At 45.8% G+C, this 16573-nt stretch overlaps 1 protein-coding gene across 1 annotated transcript in view; it reads right to left on the bottom strand.

Annotated features, from left to right (window-relative positions):
- FBXO32 (F-box protein 32) overlaps positions 1–16126 on the bottom strand; it is a 34082-nt gene extending 17956 nt beyond the window's left edge. Inside the window, exons 1-4 of the mRNA XM_030303795.2 lie at positions 15943–16126; positions 9938–10050; positions 9026–9075; positions 7734–7826 (exon numbers count right to left, since the gene is read on the bottom strand). Coding sequence (XP_030159655.1) covers positions 7734–7826; positions 9026–9075; positions 9938–10050; positions 15943–16058 — 372 coding nt within the window. The 5' untranslated portion in view covers positions 16059–16126. The remainder of the gene's footprint in view (positions 1–7733; positions 7827–9025; positions 9076–9937; positions 10051–15942) is intronic.
- Between the last annotated feature and the right edge of the window lie 447 nt (positions 16127–16573).

Here is a 16573-nt window from a genome sequence, read left to right as displayed (position 1 = left end):
TTCGTCATAGCATTCATACTCAAAAAAATCAGCTTATGTCACTTCTCTGCTTGAAACCCTCAAACAGCTTCCCTTAGAAGAGGATCTAACCTCCTTTCCGTGACTGGCAAGGTCCTCCCTGATGTGGCCTGTGCCCCTCCTCCAACTTCATTCTGTTCTAGCCACAAGGGCCGTCTTTGGTTTCCTGAACAGGCTCAGCTCAGTCCCACCTCCCAGCCTTTGCCTTTGTCACGGCTTCACATGCTGGCTCTGACCCACCCCTCAGGTCTCATTCAAATATCACCTGCTCAGGGAGGCCTTCTGTGACCATCCTCTATGGAAACCTCCCAGTCGCCATTTTTATCTTACTGTGGTTTCATTGTTCCATTTACACATCTCTGAAATGATCTTGTTTCCTTATTTGTTGACTGTCTAATTGGGATATGAACCTCAAGACTGCAGGGGTTGTTTTGTTTACCAATCGCTCTACCCCCAGCCTGGCACGTTGTAGGCAGTCAACCAATATTTATTTTCTAACACATTTGTCTTTTAGAATCAATGAGCATTGTAGCTGCAAGGGACCTGGGAAAGAGTATGCCCAAATTCCTCCTCTTTAGATCAGGAGGCTCATGATGGTCAAATGACACAATCACGGTCAGTGCTAGATCATCTCGACTGTTAGGCTGGAACTCATATGGGGTCTGGTCCCAGACGAATGCTTCAGGAGTAAATTACTTATAGTGCAAACAGATCACCCTTTCCAGGAAGGCAAGCAGCTGACATCTAGAGGAACGGTAAATAAATTGGGCTTCGGAAGCATCAACAGAAAGCAGTAGCTTCCCCGTGTGTTTGTTTCAGACCAAACCACACAGGGGTTAACAATAAGGCTGCTGCTGGAGCATACTCTGTCTTGCATAGGATATTGTTAAGAACATAACTGATCTCTAAATTCTTCCATCTCCTGTGACTATGGGCTCTGAAGTTTGAATTATAGGTGCGATTGAAAACATGCCTCAGGGTTATCAAAGGCAGGAAAGAAGCTTCAAGAAGCCCCTGCCATTTCTCACGTGTTCAATACCCAAGCTGGGTACCTATAGGAACATTATGTCTTTGCAAGAAACCTTTGGTTACATCAGGCAGTGCCTCTGCTTGTACCGAGTGCCATGTACTTTCAAGACCCTTATTTATTCAGTGGATAACACAGATTAAAAACCTGGAAAGTTTTGTCCTGACTTTGAGCTTGAACACTGACAGGTTGGAAGAGAGAACATTGCAGCTACATTAATAATCTTCAGGCGTGTCAAGATTGGGTAAATATTATTTGCAAGTGAAACATCTCTCTCTAACGGAGTGTTAAAATCCTAAGAAGGAGGGCCAAGTTTACACAAATTAATTGTATTCTCATCTGAGAGAAACTTGCCTGTCTTCTATCCATCCCAGATATTTTTGAACTTGTAATGGTGCCCCGCTCCCTGTTTGCATCAATTTGAGCAGCTCTGTTTGCTTCAATCATCCTGCTTTTAGATTGGGCTTCTCATCTACCCTAGCACTCCTAACCTCTACCCTCTGATTTCATGAGGCTGGATGTCACATTGCCTGGGCCTCTGGTTGACCAGCACTCCCCTCCCATTCTTCCCCATCTCCCGGTTTCTGCTCACAGCATTTGTCCCTGAAAAGCCTTCTTCCTGCCTCAGCACCTAGCCAGCTCCTGGAAGGACTGGTTCTTCAGTCCTTCTTCAGAGATTCTACCTCTTCCAATAGGTTGTCTCTGGTGCCCACCCCTCCTCCAGTCTCCTAGACAAGACCAAAACCCCGTCTGCCACTTCAGTAGTTGCACCTTGTCCCCCAAGTAGCCCAGAAGATCCTGATAAGCAGGGACCAGGTCTTCGTTGATTCTCGAGTGGTTATGGCAACACTAGGTAAATGTTATGGATTTCATTCAGAAATACCTATTTAGGAATTTGAAAGCATTCACCGGAAGCAGTCTTTGATCTATGGGGACCTAGCAGGGGGATGCTGTCACCTCCTTGCCTTTGGAGCTCCTCTGTCTGTGGACTGGAGGGGCCTTCGGATCCTAGCTCACAGTTCCTGAAAACAAACCTTACCCTCAACCAGAGCACTTGGGAGTACAGTGTCCAATGCTCTCAGGAGCTTACCTCCTTGCATGGGAGAAAAGTCTGCTGAACTGGCATTTAAAACTCAGCTCACCTGTCCATTTTAGCATATCCCTCTGCATAATAAGCACCTGATAATGTAGAAACTAGACAGAATTTTTGTATATTTTTGTATATTTCTGGCCCATGGTGGGATAGGCTTAGATTCGGAGTTCTCAAAACAAATTTGATCTTGAGGCCTTCAAAGTGGGATAGGAAAGGAAATCTGGCAGAAAAAGTATAAAACATCAATCTCTCCATTTTATTTCATCTTTAATCTCTATTGTCTATTTCTATAATCTATTTGTGTGTTTTCTAATGCCTGTAATTAGGACCCTAAAGATGAGGATATTAATGGCAACAACTGATTCTCATCGAGTGCTTACCACATACCAGGTCCTGTTGGAAAGCACTTAAATTTAGTTTTAATTCCCTGAGCAACATGATGGGACAGATACCATTATTAGCACCTTTTATAGGGATGTGATTCACAGATGAATTTATGAATATACGTAAATTGAAAGTACGTGCTTATGTTATTTGTTTAGGAGTCCATGGTCAAAAACACCACTGTTTTGGTCTCTTGGCCATTCCTCATTTTTTCAGGTGCCCCCCCCTTCGATGGGTACCTTTCTACTTTTGAATGTATCCCATTACTTCTGTGGGTTATGTAGGCACCCCTATTTCTTCAGGTAGGTCCCCACCTCTGTGTGTGCTCCCCTACTTCTGTTTGTGAGTGTTCCCTCTTCTGCGGGTACTCAGACATTACAGTATCTGCTTGCCTCAATGCTTGTTAGGACTGAAAACCAGGAATTCTAAGCGGCACAGACTTTCTCCTGTAAGATCCCTGGCAGCCTAATCAGCACTCACTGAAGGACCCACCCTGTGCCCTCAAATGTTAATGCCCCACAGTAGATTCTCACAATTCCAACCATTTCTGTGAGTCATTTTCAAATAGGCTCACGGCTCTGTTCTTTTGACTCTGTGTCCATTGGGGTGGCAGGCCTTCCTCCCTCCAACCCAGCCTCTCTCTCCCAACAGAAAAAGATACCACGGGTTTTAAGACCCAGGTGGCAGGGGCCACCCTCCATCAGAGGAAGGCGCCAAGTATGTGCAGTGCTAAATTAATCCAACGTCACTGTGGCAGAGGAACCTAGCAAAGGAGCCAGGCTTCTCCTGCACATCACGACCCACCAACAGCATGCCCTTAATTGAAGGCATTGGGTTTGAATTTGAGTCATAGTGCCATATTTCAGTCTTTTGTTTGCCAAGCCGCCAGTCAACTTAAACTAAAACATGTTTTTGGAAAAGACTTTTAGGGGTTGTAGGAATGCAGTAACTTGCTGGAAACATTCAAATGGGCTTAGGGTGGTAACGCAGAAAAAAATAACGTGCATTGGTTTAGGTTGTGATTTTCTTTTGGGCTGCAGAGGGATAGAGAGTGGGGTTGCAAGCTTTTGCTTGTCCTTTCTGATCTGCTAGCACAGATGGGCCAGTTCTCTCCAGTCAGGAGGTGGTCCTCAAGGTTCTCCAGAACCTTTCTGGTCTAGAGGTGGCATCTACATCCCACAAAGAGAGCTGGAAGACCCGGTCAAAGGGCATCCTGGCATTAAAGCATGAAAACCCTTTCCTGCATGTGTGCCTTACTGTGTCTTGTTTAAAAACGCAATGTGCAAAATCCAGCATTTGGGCTTCCAATAGTTTTTTGAGCTGGTTCCCAAACTTAAAAACACAGGGGTCACCAAAGGGCAGATTTAAGTTGCAATGCATGGACACCACCTTCAGTTAATTAAATCATATGCCCGAGAGGTGGCCTTCTGTAGAGAAACCAGCTTTGCAGGTGATTCTAATGTGCAGCCAGTTCAAATGAGAACCAGTGGGCCACAGCAGGCTTAGTTCAGACAGCTGTGAGTTGATGTGTGGTCTCCAAAACCCTCTCCCAGCTTACTGGAGACCCACTTTCTCCATTGGCCTTTCTTTGCCCTAGCTGAGTTAGTCAGCACTCACCTCCTCATGGGGACCAAATTCCAGCCCTACCACCAGCCCAGCCCCTGGAATGCTCACCGACTTCCCAAGGGAGTTTCCAAAATGTGTTGGTCTTCAGGCATGGTGTAAACCAATTTTTAAAATGACCTTTCATAAATGGGTAAGTTGTTGCCTCTAAAGGTTTTAGATCATCCTTAAAAACCACAGTTAAAATTGTATTTAAGCCATTGGGTGTGTGTGTGTAGAGAAGGGGATGAAGGCAGCGAGTATAATCTGAAGCCTATTAAAATAAGGTACAGATACTATATGAAAACCTTTCCTTCCCAGCTTATATTAAAAACTTTTGACTCCATAAATTCCACAGAACTTTTGTACTTACAGATAAAAATTAGAAAATTTTGAGATAGCGGTGTTGGCCACCTCTTTTATTCCCTCTGCGTTGTCTGTTTCTGAAGAGGGAAGCCAGCATGAACACATTTTGTAAAAAATGTACTTGGCTTTAGGGGTGCCTGGGTGGCTCAGTCGGTTAAGCGTCCAACTTTAGCCCAAGTCATGATCTTGTGGTTCGTGAATTCGAGCCCTACATTGGGCTCTGTGCTGATGTCTCAGAGCAGACCCTGGAGCCTGCTTCAGATTCTGTGTCTCCCTCTCTCTCTCTGCCCCTCCGCACTTGCACTTTGTCTCTCTCTCTCAAAAATAAACATAAAAAAAATTTTTTTTAATGTACTTGGCTTTAAAGAGATTAAAAAACATTTTTTAAAGGCCTTCAAAGTTGGTTCAGTTGTTCACTGGAACTAAGGAATCACTATGGTACTATATTAGACCATTATGTCCAAGTGGTAAGATGGGGAGGACATATTGGCAAGCTACTTTGCAAAGTTGGCTTAAGGGTAAGAATATATGAGATGTGCATTGACTTCCTTAGAAGAAAACCCTCAAAGCGCAGTGCCTATCATTAAAATGTTTTAAGCTCTTTATAAAAATAACATTATTTCTCAAATTATAGAGGACTCTTAACAGTGAAAGGGAAAAAAAAAAAAAAAGATTGTTCTTTCCAAAATAGAAACACTTTTCCACTATTGCTGAACCTGACAGCTCTGAGAGCATTCAGCAGTTTCTCTAACTTCAAGATTATTTGAGGGAAAGGGCTCACATTTTATAATTAGATACTATCAGATACAAGTCCTCTATGCTGAGTCTTAATCAAGTGGCAGATTTCCCATTAATCTTTTTTTTTTGGAAGTAGAAAAACATTTATCAACTGAATTGAAAAGGCATATTAGGGAGAATCAATGATAATTTAGGTGAGTAGGCAATAATAAATACTAGTAGCTGACTCTGAATAATTGATTCCGATTTGCAGGGTATCTTCATATTTAACATTACTGAGTTCACAGCTACCCTGTGAAGTTGAGGTTGTTCTAAATCTTTCTTACGGAAGGGGCGGCTGAGCCTTAGGCTGTAATGTATGAAAGTTGCGGGGCTAGGGCCTGACCTCAGACCATTGTACCTTCAGTCCTCTGCTTGCAGAGAACTTACTGTAGCAGTGAAGAGTGTGGACTCTAAGACTGACCAGGTTTCAGATCCCGATTTTGTCGCTTATGTAGCTTTGTGACCTTGGACAAGCCATTTTACTTTGCTGTATTTCCGTTTATTGAAACAGATGATAAAAGTACCCACACTTCATAGGGTTAATGGACGAATAAAGGTGAAGGCACATAACTGCACGAAGATAGAGTTTTGCTATTACGACCTTGTTCCTTTGCTGTATTTCTTGTGAAAGGGAAAACAAGTAGGAAGACCCATCTACAAACTGACTGTTTTGCTGATCAGTTTGTAATTAAGACATCAGAACTGGGTGTCCTCCTCTGACACCTAGAAGATGGAAAGTATTCATATTCTTAGCAACAGAGTTTCCAGCTCTTGCTGGGCCTGTCTCCAACCAGCCTGGGCTGGGTTGCAGGCCACAGTGACCTCCCTGAAATGGCAGAGTCACACTGAATGACGTGAACATTTCATCAAGAAGGTCTCTTATTTTCATCCCTTTTGGATTGGAATAAGGGCTCAGCTGAAAGCTGACAGATTTACTCATGTGGTCACAGGCTCAGCTCAGAGCTTCTAACCTACAAGGAGGCTTGGGTTTTTATCAGGTCAGCTGGGACGGCCAGGCCAGCATCTGCCCTGATGACAGGTGAATGATCCAGGCCTCAAGGGGCCTTGAATGTCATTGCTCTGGCTGAGCCGTGGCAATCATGTGACTCAGTGACGGGGCACTGAGAAGCACAACAACCCAGGAAAAAGAAGATAAAAACCCAGCCACCCAACACCCACAAGGGGTAAATTCCCTCCTACATTTTTTTTTTTTTAATTTTTTTTTTTTTAATGTTTATTTATTTTTGAGACAGAGCATGAACGGGGGAGGGTCAGAGAGAGGGAGACACAGAATCTGAAACAGGCTCCAGGCTCTGAGCCATCAGCCCAGAGCCCGACGCGGGGCTCGAACTCACGGACCGCGAGATCATGACCTGAGCCGAAGTTGGCCGCTTAACCGACTGAGCCACCCAGGTGCCCCCCTCCTATGTTTTTTAAAAATTTGTTTTTAATGTTTTATTTTGGTTTTTGAGAGACAAAGAGAGACAGAGTGCAAGCAGGGGAGGGGCAGAGAGAGGGGGAGACACAGAATCTGAAGCAGGCTCCAGGCTCTGAGCTGTCTGCACGGAGCCTGATGCAGGGCCTGAACCCGTGAATGTAAGATCATGACCTGAGCTGAAGTCAGCCGCTTAACTGACTGAACCACCCAGGAGCCCCTAGTCCCTCCTACTTCTGAGACTAAAACCCAAACAGCTGCTACCTCTCAGGTTGAACCACTGACAGAAATGCACAACAGAGCTAAGGGTGGGGGGGAAACAACAACAATAAACCAATTAAAAAGAATCACTGATTTGGAGGGCATGTTTAGACTTATTTGCTTTACTACCTTCATCATTAATATCTTGCCAAAGCTCCTTAAATTTTTTTTTTCCCCGACATGGGGTTTCAAATGGAAAGCAACGGACCTGAACAGGTAGTTAGTTTCACGCTTTAGGTGAACAAGAGACTGAACGTGGGGTGGGAGGGAGTCACGGGAAAGATGCACTGAGGGGCTTTGAACTTGTCTGGTGTTGTAGCCTAAACCAAGAATGCCGTGGGGTCACCTAGAGTCTGCTAAAACAGGACAAGGAGGAGGACAGTGAGAACAATCAGAGGTACAGAGGGTTTTAAAATAAGCCATGGTGTTTTTTGGCTTTCTTACTACTGAATTCTCTCTTGCTAATGTGGCTGCCAGAGCCCTTGCTGCCTGCAGTGTGTTCCCATTTATGGTGGGGGGCGGGAAGTGGCTCTCATGAGGACTATGGCCCTTCCTGTCTGTCACGGCCAATCTCAGGGACATCCTCACGGGATCCACGTAAGGACTCGAAGTACATCTGGACAGAAGGGAGTTGAGAAGTCTGTTTTCTGCTTTCCTCAAAATTCCCAGTGTCCTACAGAGTTATTCTTTGGGGGGGGGGGGAACTATCTCAAGAGAACCTGAAAAAGATAATTCAACTGAGACCCTGGGAACCTATAGAGACTTACCCGTACGACGTAGTTAAATCTTCTGGAGTCCAGAATGGCAGTTGAGAAGTCCAGCCTGTTGAAAGCTTCCCCCAGAGTGCAATATCCATGGCGCTGAATGTGAAAACGGGGGGCACAGAGGTCATTCTCCAGAACGGTCCACCTGGACTCTACTGGCAAGCTGGATGCCTGTCTTAGGTAACCTGTGGCCATATGCTGTTTTCCTGGGCCATGATAAGCTCTTTCTGGGAGCCCCCTGCGAGCCACAAAGACGGACAGTGCAGCTAGCAGCTGCTTTAGTCTGTGACTCACATGTTAAACACCCCTCTTCATGACTTGCACCATTTGGACCCTTGTTTTCTGCATGAACTTGAATGGGAAAATCCTAAGTAGTTGCTTATCTGGGAAAGGTCAGGAGTTGGACATAGGATGGGAGATGAAGATAGCTGGTCACTGTAGCATCTCCTGGGAGGAGAATTAGACTTCCTTGTGTCAACCCTGCCTGCTACCTTGCCTCGCATCTTTACTGCTCTTCTCATTGGGATCACCAGAAACATTTTTTTTTTTTTATTAAGGCTTCATGAGGAGGCAAAAAGAACTTTTGATTTTTTACCTATGAACGCACAAGCACTGGGAGCAGAGAGCCCTGACTCACAGTCTCAGCTCTGCTCTGAGTATCTGGATAATGGTGGGTGTGCCCTTGACCTCCGTGGGGCCCCAAACCGCAGAGGGACTTATGTATTCACCAAGGTCCCTGACAGTGGTAGAAATTCCATCGTTCTACCACACTGCCTGATAACCTAGATATCTGAGCAGATGCCTGTGCAGGGAGAAGATGTACATAAAAGGGTTTTATAAAGTGCCACGCAAATGTAGTTGTTACAGTGCCTTGTCCCCTTCTAGGTCTAGCTCAGTGTCTCATACTGAGCAGACATGAAAACTTCTGCTGTGTTTAGTGATTAGCCCCTCCAGGGCTAAAACTTAACAAAGTTGGAGTCTGAAGAGATCTCAGAACAAGAAAGAGGCACTGTTCTCGGGGCAAGGCCAAGGCTTTATAACAACACATTTGAGATGGGTATACTAATCTTTATAAAGCACTTCTACATACGTGATCTCACTGAATGACTGGGGAGTCCACCTAGTGACTTTGGCTTCTCACTCTCTCTGATGGTTGGGTAGGTGGTGAGCTGCTAGCCACTACCCCCCACACCCAGCCATGATTTGAAGTCATATTCTTGCCCACTTTCCCTCCCTTTCCTGTTGGGAGAGGCATAAAGCTAAGCATACGCTTTAAGGAACAGATGGATGCTCACCTCTTTAGTACTTCCTTTGTGAACATAAATCCATTTTTCTTGGTGGAAATCTACAGAGGCAAAAAAAAAAAAAAAAATCAAAAACAAAAAACCCCACAGCTTTAAAATTTGCAGCATGCCCCCAATTTTAAACTTGTTTCTTTTTCATATACTCCAAAGTGTTAAAAAAGTTTTAACAAAAAAAGACAGAGACTCTACTGACAATCTAAGAAATGCAAATGCCTAATTTCTGCAGTGTATACATATCGGAGTTATGCTTACTGGGTCTGAAGCTCTCCAAATCTTTGATCATCAGATTTAGTATACCAAAGCTCCAAATTGAAAAAAATCAAATACCCAAGTACAAGTTTGTTTTAAATGTCAAACCTACAACTTATACAAGGCCATAAAAAGTAGAAATAAAGCAGATAACATGAAGAGATCATGTAGTATGGGTGGATTAAACGAAAGATCTGTGATTCTGGCTTATTTCTAGAACTTTATACTCTTACACCCAGCATCTAGAAATGTAGTAGTATTTAGAGAAGGAAAGAGGGAGAAACAAATCTATTTTCAAAGCCTCACAACACAGTGCCAAATAAAAGCACATGCTGGAACTGATTCAGCTGACCATATCACTGTATAATAACTAAATTAACTACGTCAAATATTAGTGACAAGTGGGGAGAAAAAACCCCACTGTGAGTAGCAACTGACTTATAAACAAGACTATAAAGAACACATTGATCTTGCTTGTAAAATGCACGTCCGGGTTTCTGAGTGCAAAGTTCCCAATGACCTCTGTCAATGACACAGTAAACATTAAAGCAGATGTCTAACACTCGAGGTCTGATTTTCTCCCCTCCCCCCGCAAAGAACCAATCCTGGCGATCTTCAAACAGCTTTCTTTTAAGTTCAAAACAAATGGCTTACACTGGGTTTTGGTTTTGCTATTCAGCATGTCCTTCTTTCTCTTCTTGGCTGCAACATCATAGTTCAGGCTGTTGAAAAGATTCTCCTTATCGTATACTTCCTTGTTGCAATAACTAGGAATAACAGGAGAGGGGATGAGCTGTAGCAGCTATACTTTAATAAGAGCTGTTTCTATAAATAACTTACCGGGTTATAAAACACAAACATACATCTTCTCAAACAAAACAATAACCCCCTCAAAAGAAGTCTGTTCAGGCACAGACCTCCCTCTTTGGGGATGAAATATTGTCACATCTCTGTGGAAGGCAGGGATGGGGGCTTCTACTGCTTTTGAATTCCCAACAGTGCCTGCCATTGTGTTTGACACACAGCCCTTTACCCTTTAACTAAAGGCAATGCCGGGCACTACAATATTACTTTAAGCAAAAATGACGACTTCAGGGGGGAGGGAGAGGGATGATTACTGCTATCACTGTGGTACACAATGCCTTCATTTTGCAAAAGTATCCACCCTAAGCTGCTTTCTAAGAAAAAAAAAAACAAAAACAAAAAACGTCTTTATGGAGATATAATTCACATACCATACAATCCACCCATTTAAAGTGTACCCAAGCTTCTTTTAACTAGCATGCTTCCATCATGCCTTTGAAACATGATCACATTAACAAAAATCTGACTTACACACTCCATTTCTAGGAGACGTTGAGCATACAGTGCTAATTGTTTAGATTTCATGGAATTCCGTGACTAACACTCAGCATCATGCTGTGAGGTGAAGACCTTGGGTCCTAAATGAAACCAGCTGATTTCACAATTCATAAATTTATAAGGGCTGAAAAAACAGAACTGCCCAATTCACAGGTCCCTGAAGGACACACAGATTCAACTTGGGTCAGGTGCGTATTTCTGCCAGTAGGCTGAGCTGTTATTTTGGGGAGCTGAGTTCTATTCTGTGATACCACATAACTTCACAGTAAATCTCTGAAGAGTTTTCATTGAAAGGATGCTGGAGAAATATTGAAGTACAGTGAGTAGATCCCCCAAGCCCCATGGGGATGTATGTACAAGGCAGGATTTAGAATTCCCACTAGTAAAACATAAATCAGGGGCTTTTTCTTGTATCACTGATATATCAGAGCTCTTTAATTTTCTGAGTTCCTTTGCTGAATTTAAAATGTGGTTTGCTTTACATCTTCTTTGGACATACATCTGTTGGATAAAATGAGGCACACCTGCACTTCTCTATTCCACAGACATTATGTAAATGGTACAAGAGAAAAGAGGGTTTGAAACAATTTCCAGTATCCTGTTGCTACAATCGTCTCAAGTAGCACTTCGATAAGTACAATAAGTATCTTGCTACATAAATGCTTACACATGATATCACCAACAACGTGCTCAGTGTTTCTGGACCCAGAGGAATAAGCTTGATGGATAATCTATCATTTGTTAATCTGCCCTTGTAAGGCCATGTTTAATACCACTTATTGAGATTTCTAACATCTCTAGCCTTCTTTTCATTTGGGGAAACTGGATATTTTTAGGTTTCATAGAGATTACTGCAGAAATGTCTTCTCTTAGAGACAGTTTCTTAAACGAGCCAAGGGTGAATGTTTGGGGCCAGGCTCTGTGTCACGCATGAGTGTGTGTTTGTCTACTTGCATGACAGTAGTGTACAAAACCACTGACTGGTCAGTGATCTGCTCCAAGGTCAGCAAGAAAAGAGAGAATAAGGGAGCGCTGGACTCTGAGTCCTTAAAGCCAACTTAAGAATTTCAATCAAAGTTGAGAAGGGGAAAACATGGAAGGTTACTTGACTGGTCCATGGTGTACCAAAGCTGAGAACAGCCTTTAGAAAGCAAAGTTAAGAACGTTTTTCATGTAAAAACACCACACGAAGGCTTATTTTTAAAGAAAACACACTCCTACACCATGAACGAAAACCTAGAGCTTAAATTCCACCTGTAGAGAACCATAAAATGAAGCGGTCTTATTCTCAGTCACACTTTTGAGGTTTGGCAGAAAGTTTCCAGAGCCTGGACCTTAGATTGTGGCCATTCCCCAGAGATTTTAAATATTTACAGTTCACCTTACTCTCTTCTAATTGAGAACATTACTCAAAGGAATTTGAGCACCTGCTTTCCTCATAGAAATGACAATAATCTGCTTTAAGCGACTCATTTCCAAAGTTAGTTGAAGAAGAATTTGACATCATTGATGATGTTCTTCCACTGTAGAATGTAGAAACGCTTCAACCAAAGACAAACCCTGCATTTTTCTCTTGATTATTAGGTTTTGGACTTCAGAGGTGGGGCCTGGAAGGAAGGGCTAGGAGGTTTATTTGTGTTGTCTGCTTGTAGCTTTTCTTTCAAGCAATAACATACTCAGTTAGAGGTTATTCTGAGAGTTCAATTATGTCCATCCATTTCAAGGAAATGCAAAGCCAAGAGAAAATTACAACTGAAATTTTTAACAAGAAAAGCCACCACCATTTAGGAACCATGACATTTAACTTTTTTTTTTTTTTTATGTAGAACTATTTAAGGATGCTAATTACCTCATTAAATTCAAGAATAGCCACTGAAGTTGCCATTTGGTGGTTAGTTTTTACTAATCTTGATTTTTATAGGCACAGGCACAGAATAAGAAAAAAGACCTCTCCCAGCCTTATACTATCAATATACACGTACCTAGATATTTAAAGACAACTTTAGAAATGATGGAAAGATTTCAAAATAAGACCATTTGGGCAGAGGAGATAAGGGCACCGGTGGGGGGAAAGGCCTATTTCTCATTTTGTTCCGCAATCACAGGCCATTTAAGAAAGCTATGGAGGGCCTAAAGGGTTTGGTGGTGGATTAAAGCTGGTGAGATTTCTATGCTAATTTGCTCCAATACAGACGCAAATCGTCAGACTCCCTACCCAGATTGTTCTGGTGAAACAAACAGCCTACTATATGAAGCTTGTAGAACAGTGCCTTGCACACAGTAAGCACTCATAAAAATTTGACCTATTATTTTTGTCTTCTGCACTACTCGTCCAGGGCACCAAGCTTCCTGCTTCCTGGTTCAGCCTCAGCTATGTGCAGAGCAACATTGGAGTTTTCAGCTGCAGGCCTGTAGACTTGGAGAAGAGTGGCCTGAGGCTCAGATCGCTGAGATGACTCATTCTGGGGGTGGGGGAAGCTGGAGGGTTGTTGGTGAGGCTTGGAGGTACCTCAACTACCACTTCTTTGAAGCATTCTTGGACCACCCCCAATTCATGCCAAGCGCTTTCCCTGAACTTTTCATCTGCCCACCCACATTTAAACTGGTCATTCCTCTGCTGTCTTATGCAAGTACCCCTTTTAAATGAGGGGTACTGCTTTAAACTTATCCTAAAGCCTGCCATGATCTCTGTTCATGGCTGGGATGGGCTTTGTAAGGTTCTGCTGTTGGAAGGGGACAGGGCCCAGAACACAGAATGGCCAGCAGAGTCCAGAGAACGCGTGCTGTCCAGATGGGCTGTGGTCAACTGTAAACACTCTCCCCAGGTCGGAACACACCAAATGTACCCTTCATTCCCGACTCTTGTTCAGGCAGCTCACAGAATTGGATGTGGAATTAGAGAAGTGTAGCAGGCCTCTGTTGTCCTCTGTTTTATTACCTCCCCTCCCCCTTTGGAAAGGGCCGTCGGCCTTTTGTTTTCTCCTAACAGGAGAGGCATTCACCTGTGTAGGCAGGCGGTCAGCCCAAACCTTACATCACAGAGAAACATGACCAAGACTAAAAACAGTGGGGATATTTGAGACTCCAGACCTAGGTCCAAGAAGGCCAACTGCTTTTAAGAAGTTGGCAGACTTCTCATGCTAAGTAGGGAAGGGATTGTTTACAATTGGTGGAGGAAAAAAATACTCCGCAAACAAACAGCCAGCTGCTTTGCCAGGAGCTACCAAACGATTGCTAAACTCTGACTCCTCCAAGAGCCACAGGTGGCCACTATATTGATCACCACTTGTTGTAACTATGGCGGTGCTACAGCACTGGCTCAGAAGGCACGAAATGGGAAGAAAGAAGGAGGCTCATGAAGGGGTCTGAGGGGTGTGAAGCTACCTGATCCCAGCCTAGGTTAAACTTTTGTGGTAAGTTAAAGCCATCTTCAAGGTCTCCCACTCTGTGGCGAGAGGCACCACTACCTGCTTCTAAAGGGGAGTGATACCAGCTTATCTCTTGGAGCAGATACAGTGTGAATATTTACGTGAACCAGAGGCTCAGTATCTTGAATCCTCTTCTGCTGAACGACTGCATCCTACTGACGAGCAACCTATAATCATATTTGGGTGAGCCGCTGGGACATCATTCAGCAGATCCTTGCTGTATTTCCCCAGAAAGAATCTGGACTGTTGTACAGAAATAAAAGTAACAAACTATCAAGATCATCATTCCTTAGGAATGAGGAGGCAGGAAGGAAGCTTCTATTCTACTAGAAGCAAGCTTCTAGTCAAGGGAGAATAATTTAGGCATAATTGGTAACTCGCCTCCCTAAAAGGTTAAGAGTCTAGTGACAGCAGTTGGTCTATTTTTCTATTAAGTAAATTATCTGATTTGCAATAAGACTTCTTATTTGCTCTCCAAACTCTACAGTTTGCCTCAGAATATCTTTAACATAAGGGTTATATATGCTTTTGTCTCTCCTGACAGACCCCCAGGATTAAATGCTTTTTTTTTCTTTTTCCATTGGAAGACTAAAGGAGTTTGATGTTTTACAAATAACAATCAGATGGGGGGGGGGGGGGGGGGCTCTGGAGGTCAAGCTGTCAAAATAACCACACTTTCTTGACAGTTTTCTTAAAATTGAGTGCCAGGGGGCTCAGCCAAAAAAACCACAGGTAAATCTCAGTAAGTGGGAACCTGGTCCGGTTACAGAACTCATCACTGGAATCAATTTAAGGGTTCTGGTGCCAGTGGTTTCAACCAAAGGCTGCACGAACAGGCATCCAAGGGTGACTGGGCTGCACTGATCGCCTCTGGACCCGCTTTCATTGCCCTTCCCACCTGTTCCAAACGTCAGCGATCTGGAAGTCAACTGTTGCGATCTGGGACTGACAGATTCCAGACCACTTCACTTACTAGACAGCGCTTCTGTGTTATAACCAAACGGAGCGGACCTCGGGTTTTCAACCAGACTGACGGGGCTCGGGGATGGGGGGTGGGGTACTTTCTGCAATTGACGGGCATCACTTGACATTATTTCGCTCAGAAAACTGACCGAAAGGGCCACTGAAGAAACAGGTGCAAGCGCTTCGTCCTTTCAAAAGCAGAAGGCTTGTGGGTGGCCTTCCCGCCTCCCTTCCCTCCTCCGCAGCTTCGCAGTCGCGAAGAGTCTTCACCCTGGTTCCGCCAGTCCGCCCCGCAAGCGCCGGTGCCCCAGGGACCATCTGGCCGCCCCTTCCTGGTTACTCATCCTCCCTGCCCACTCTGCGGTCGCCCGTGCGTGGGAAGAGCCTGGAGGTGCTGCACCCATGTCCGATCGCGTCACCCGACTTGTGCCCACGGCGCTAGGGTGCTCCGAGCCCCGCCACCCCCAGCGGTTGAAAGGTGCGAAGCCCACTCGCCCGCGCCCCCGCCCAGAGGGACGGCGCGACTCCAGTGTCCTTAAGGCGGGGGTCCCCTGAAGTTGTATGCTTGAGTTTGAACGTTTGCGGACAAGGTCTGCGTCTGTCGTCAGATTCCCAGAGGGACCCGGGGCTCTGTAAAGAGTTGTGCCCACTTGGAGACGCAGACCCTGAACAATAAGAGAAACCAAATTCCCCGAATCCCGTGCTCTAGCGACCTCTGCAGAAACCCCGTCAACTTCTCTCTCCTCCCCTGCACTCCGCCGGCCCCCCCCCCCCCCCGCCCTCGTCCAGGGGCTTCCTCCTCACCCTGTTCCAGCCCTGCGTGCCCCCCACTCTCCCGCCCCTGCGCCCCCGAAACCAGCCCAGGTCTGTTTCGCGGGGCTGCACGTTGGTGGCGGATCCACTCACCTGCTGAGGTCGCTCACGAAGCTGCCGCTCTTCTCATCCAGGAAGCGCTTCCAGCCATCGGCCGTCTTCACCCAGCTCTGCCCGGGGGACCGCCAGTCCTGCCCGAGGAATGGCATGGCTCCGGGGGCGACGCGACGGTCGGACTCGGCGGACTGACGGACAGGACCGGCCGGGCGGCCTCGGGGACGCGCTGCCCTGGGCGGACGCTCAGGGGTGCTGGGGCCGACGCGGGGGCGGCTGCAGGGAGGCGGCGTGGAGGGCTGGGGGGTTCGGGGGCCGCGGAGCCGAGCGCCTGGGCTCGGAGAGGGCGCGGCGCCGGGGAGGGCCGCAGGGCGCGCGGGGCTGGCCAGTGTGCCGCGCCGCCGTCCCGGCCGCAGTATTTATCGCGGGCCGCCGGCCCCGGCCCTTTGTTGCCGGAAGAGCCGCCTGCTCTTAGCCCGGCCCCCCCGCCGGAGCCCACGTGGCTTTGTTTATGGGCTCGGCTTGTTTTCCGAGGCGCCCGCGGCTCCCGCTCCCGAGGCTGTTGCACAACCGCGCGCCGGTGGAAACTTGAAGCCGCGCTGCCAGGCCGGGGCTCCCGCCGCCCCTCCGCCCCTGGCCCCCCGGCGCCCGCTCCCCGCCCCTCAGGGCG

This window comes from Lynx canadensis, chromosome F2 (assembly GCF_007474595.2).
Source record: "Lynx canadensis isolate LIC74 chromosome F2, mLynCan4.pri.v2, whole genome shotgun sequence".
In the NCBI taxonomy this organism is placed as follows: Eukaryota; Metazoa; Chordata; class Mammalia; order Carnivora; family Felidae; genus Lynx; species Lynx canadensis.
The sequence above is the reverse complement of the archived record's forward strand: the minus strand, read 5'-3'. Positions and strand labels throughout refer to the sequence as shown.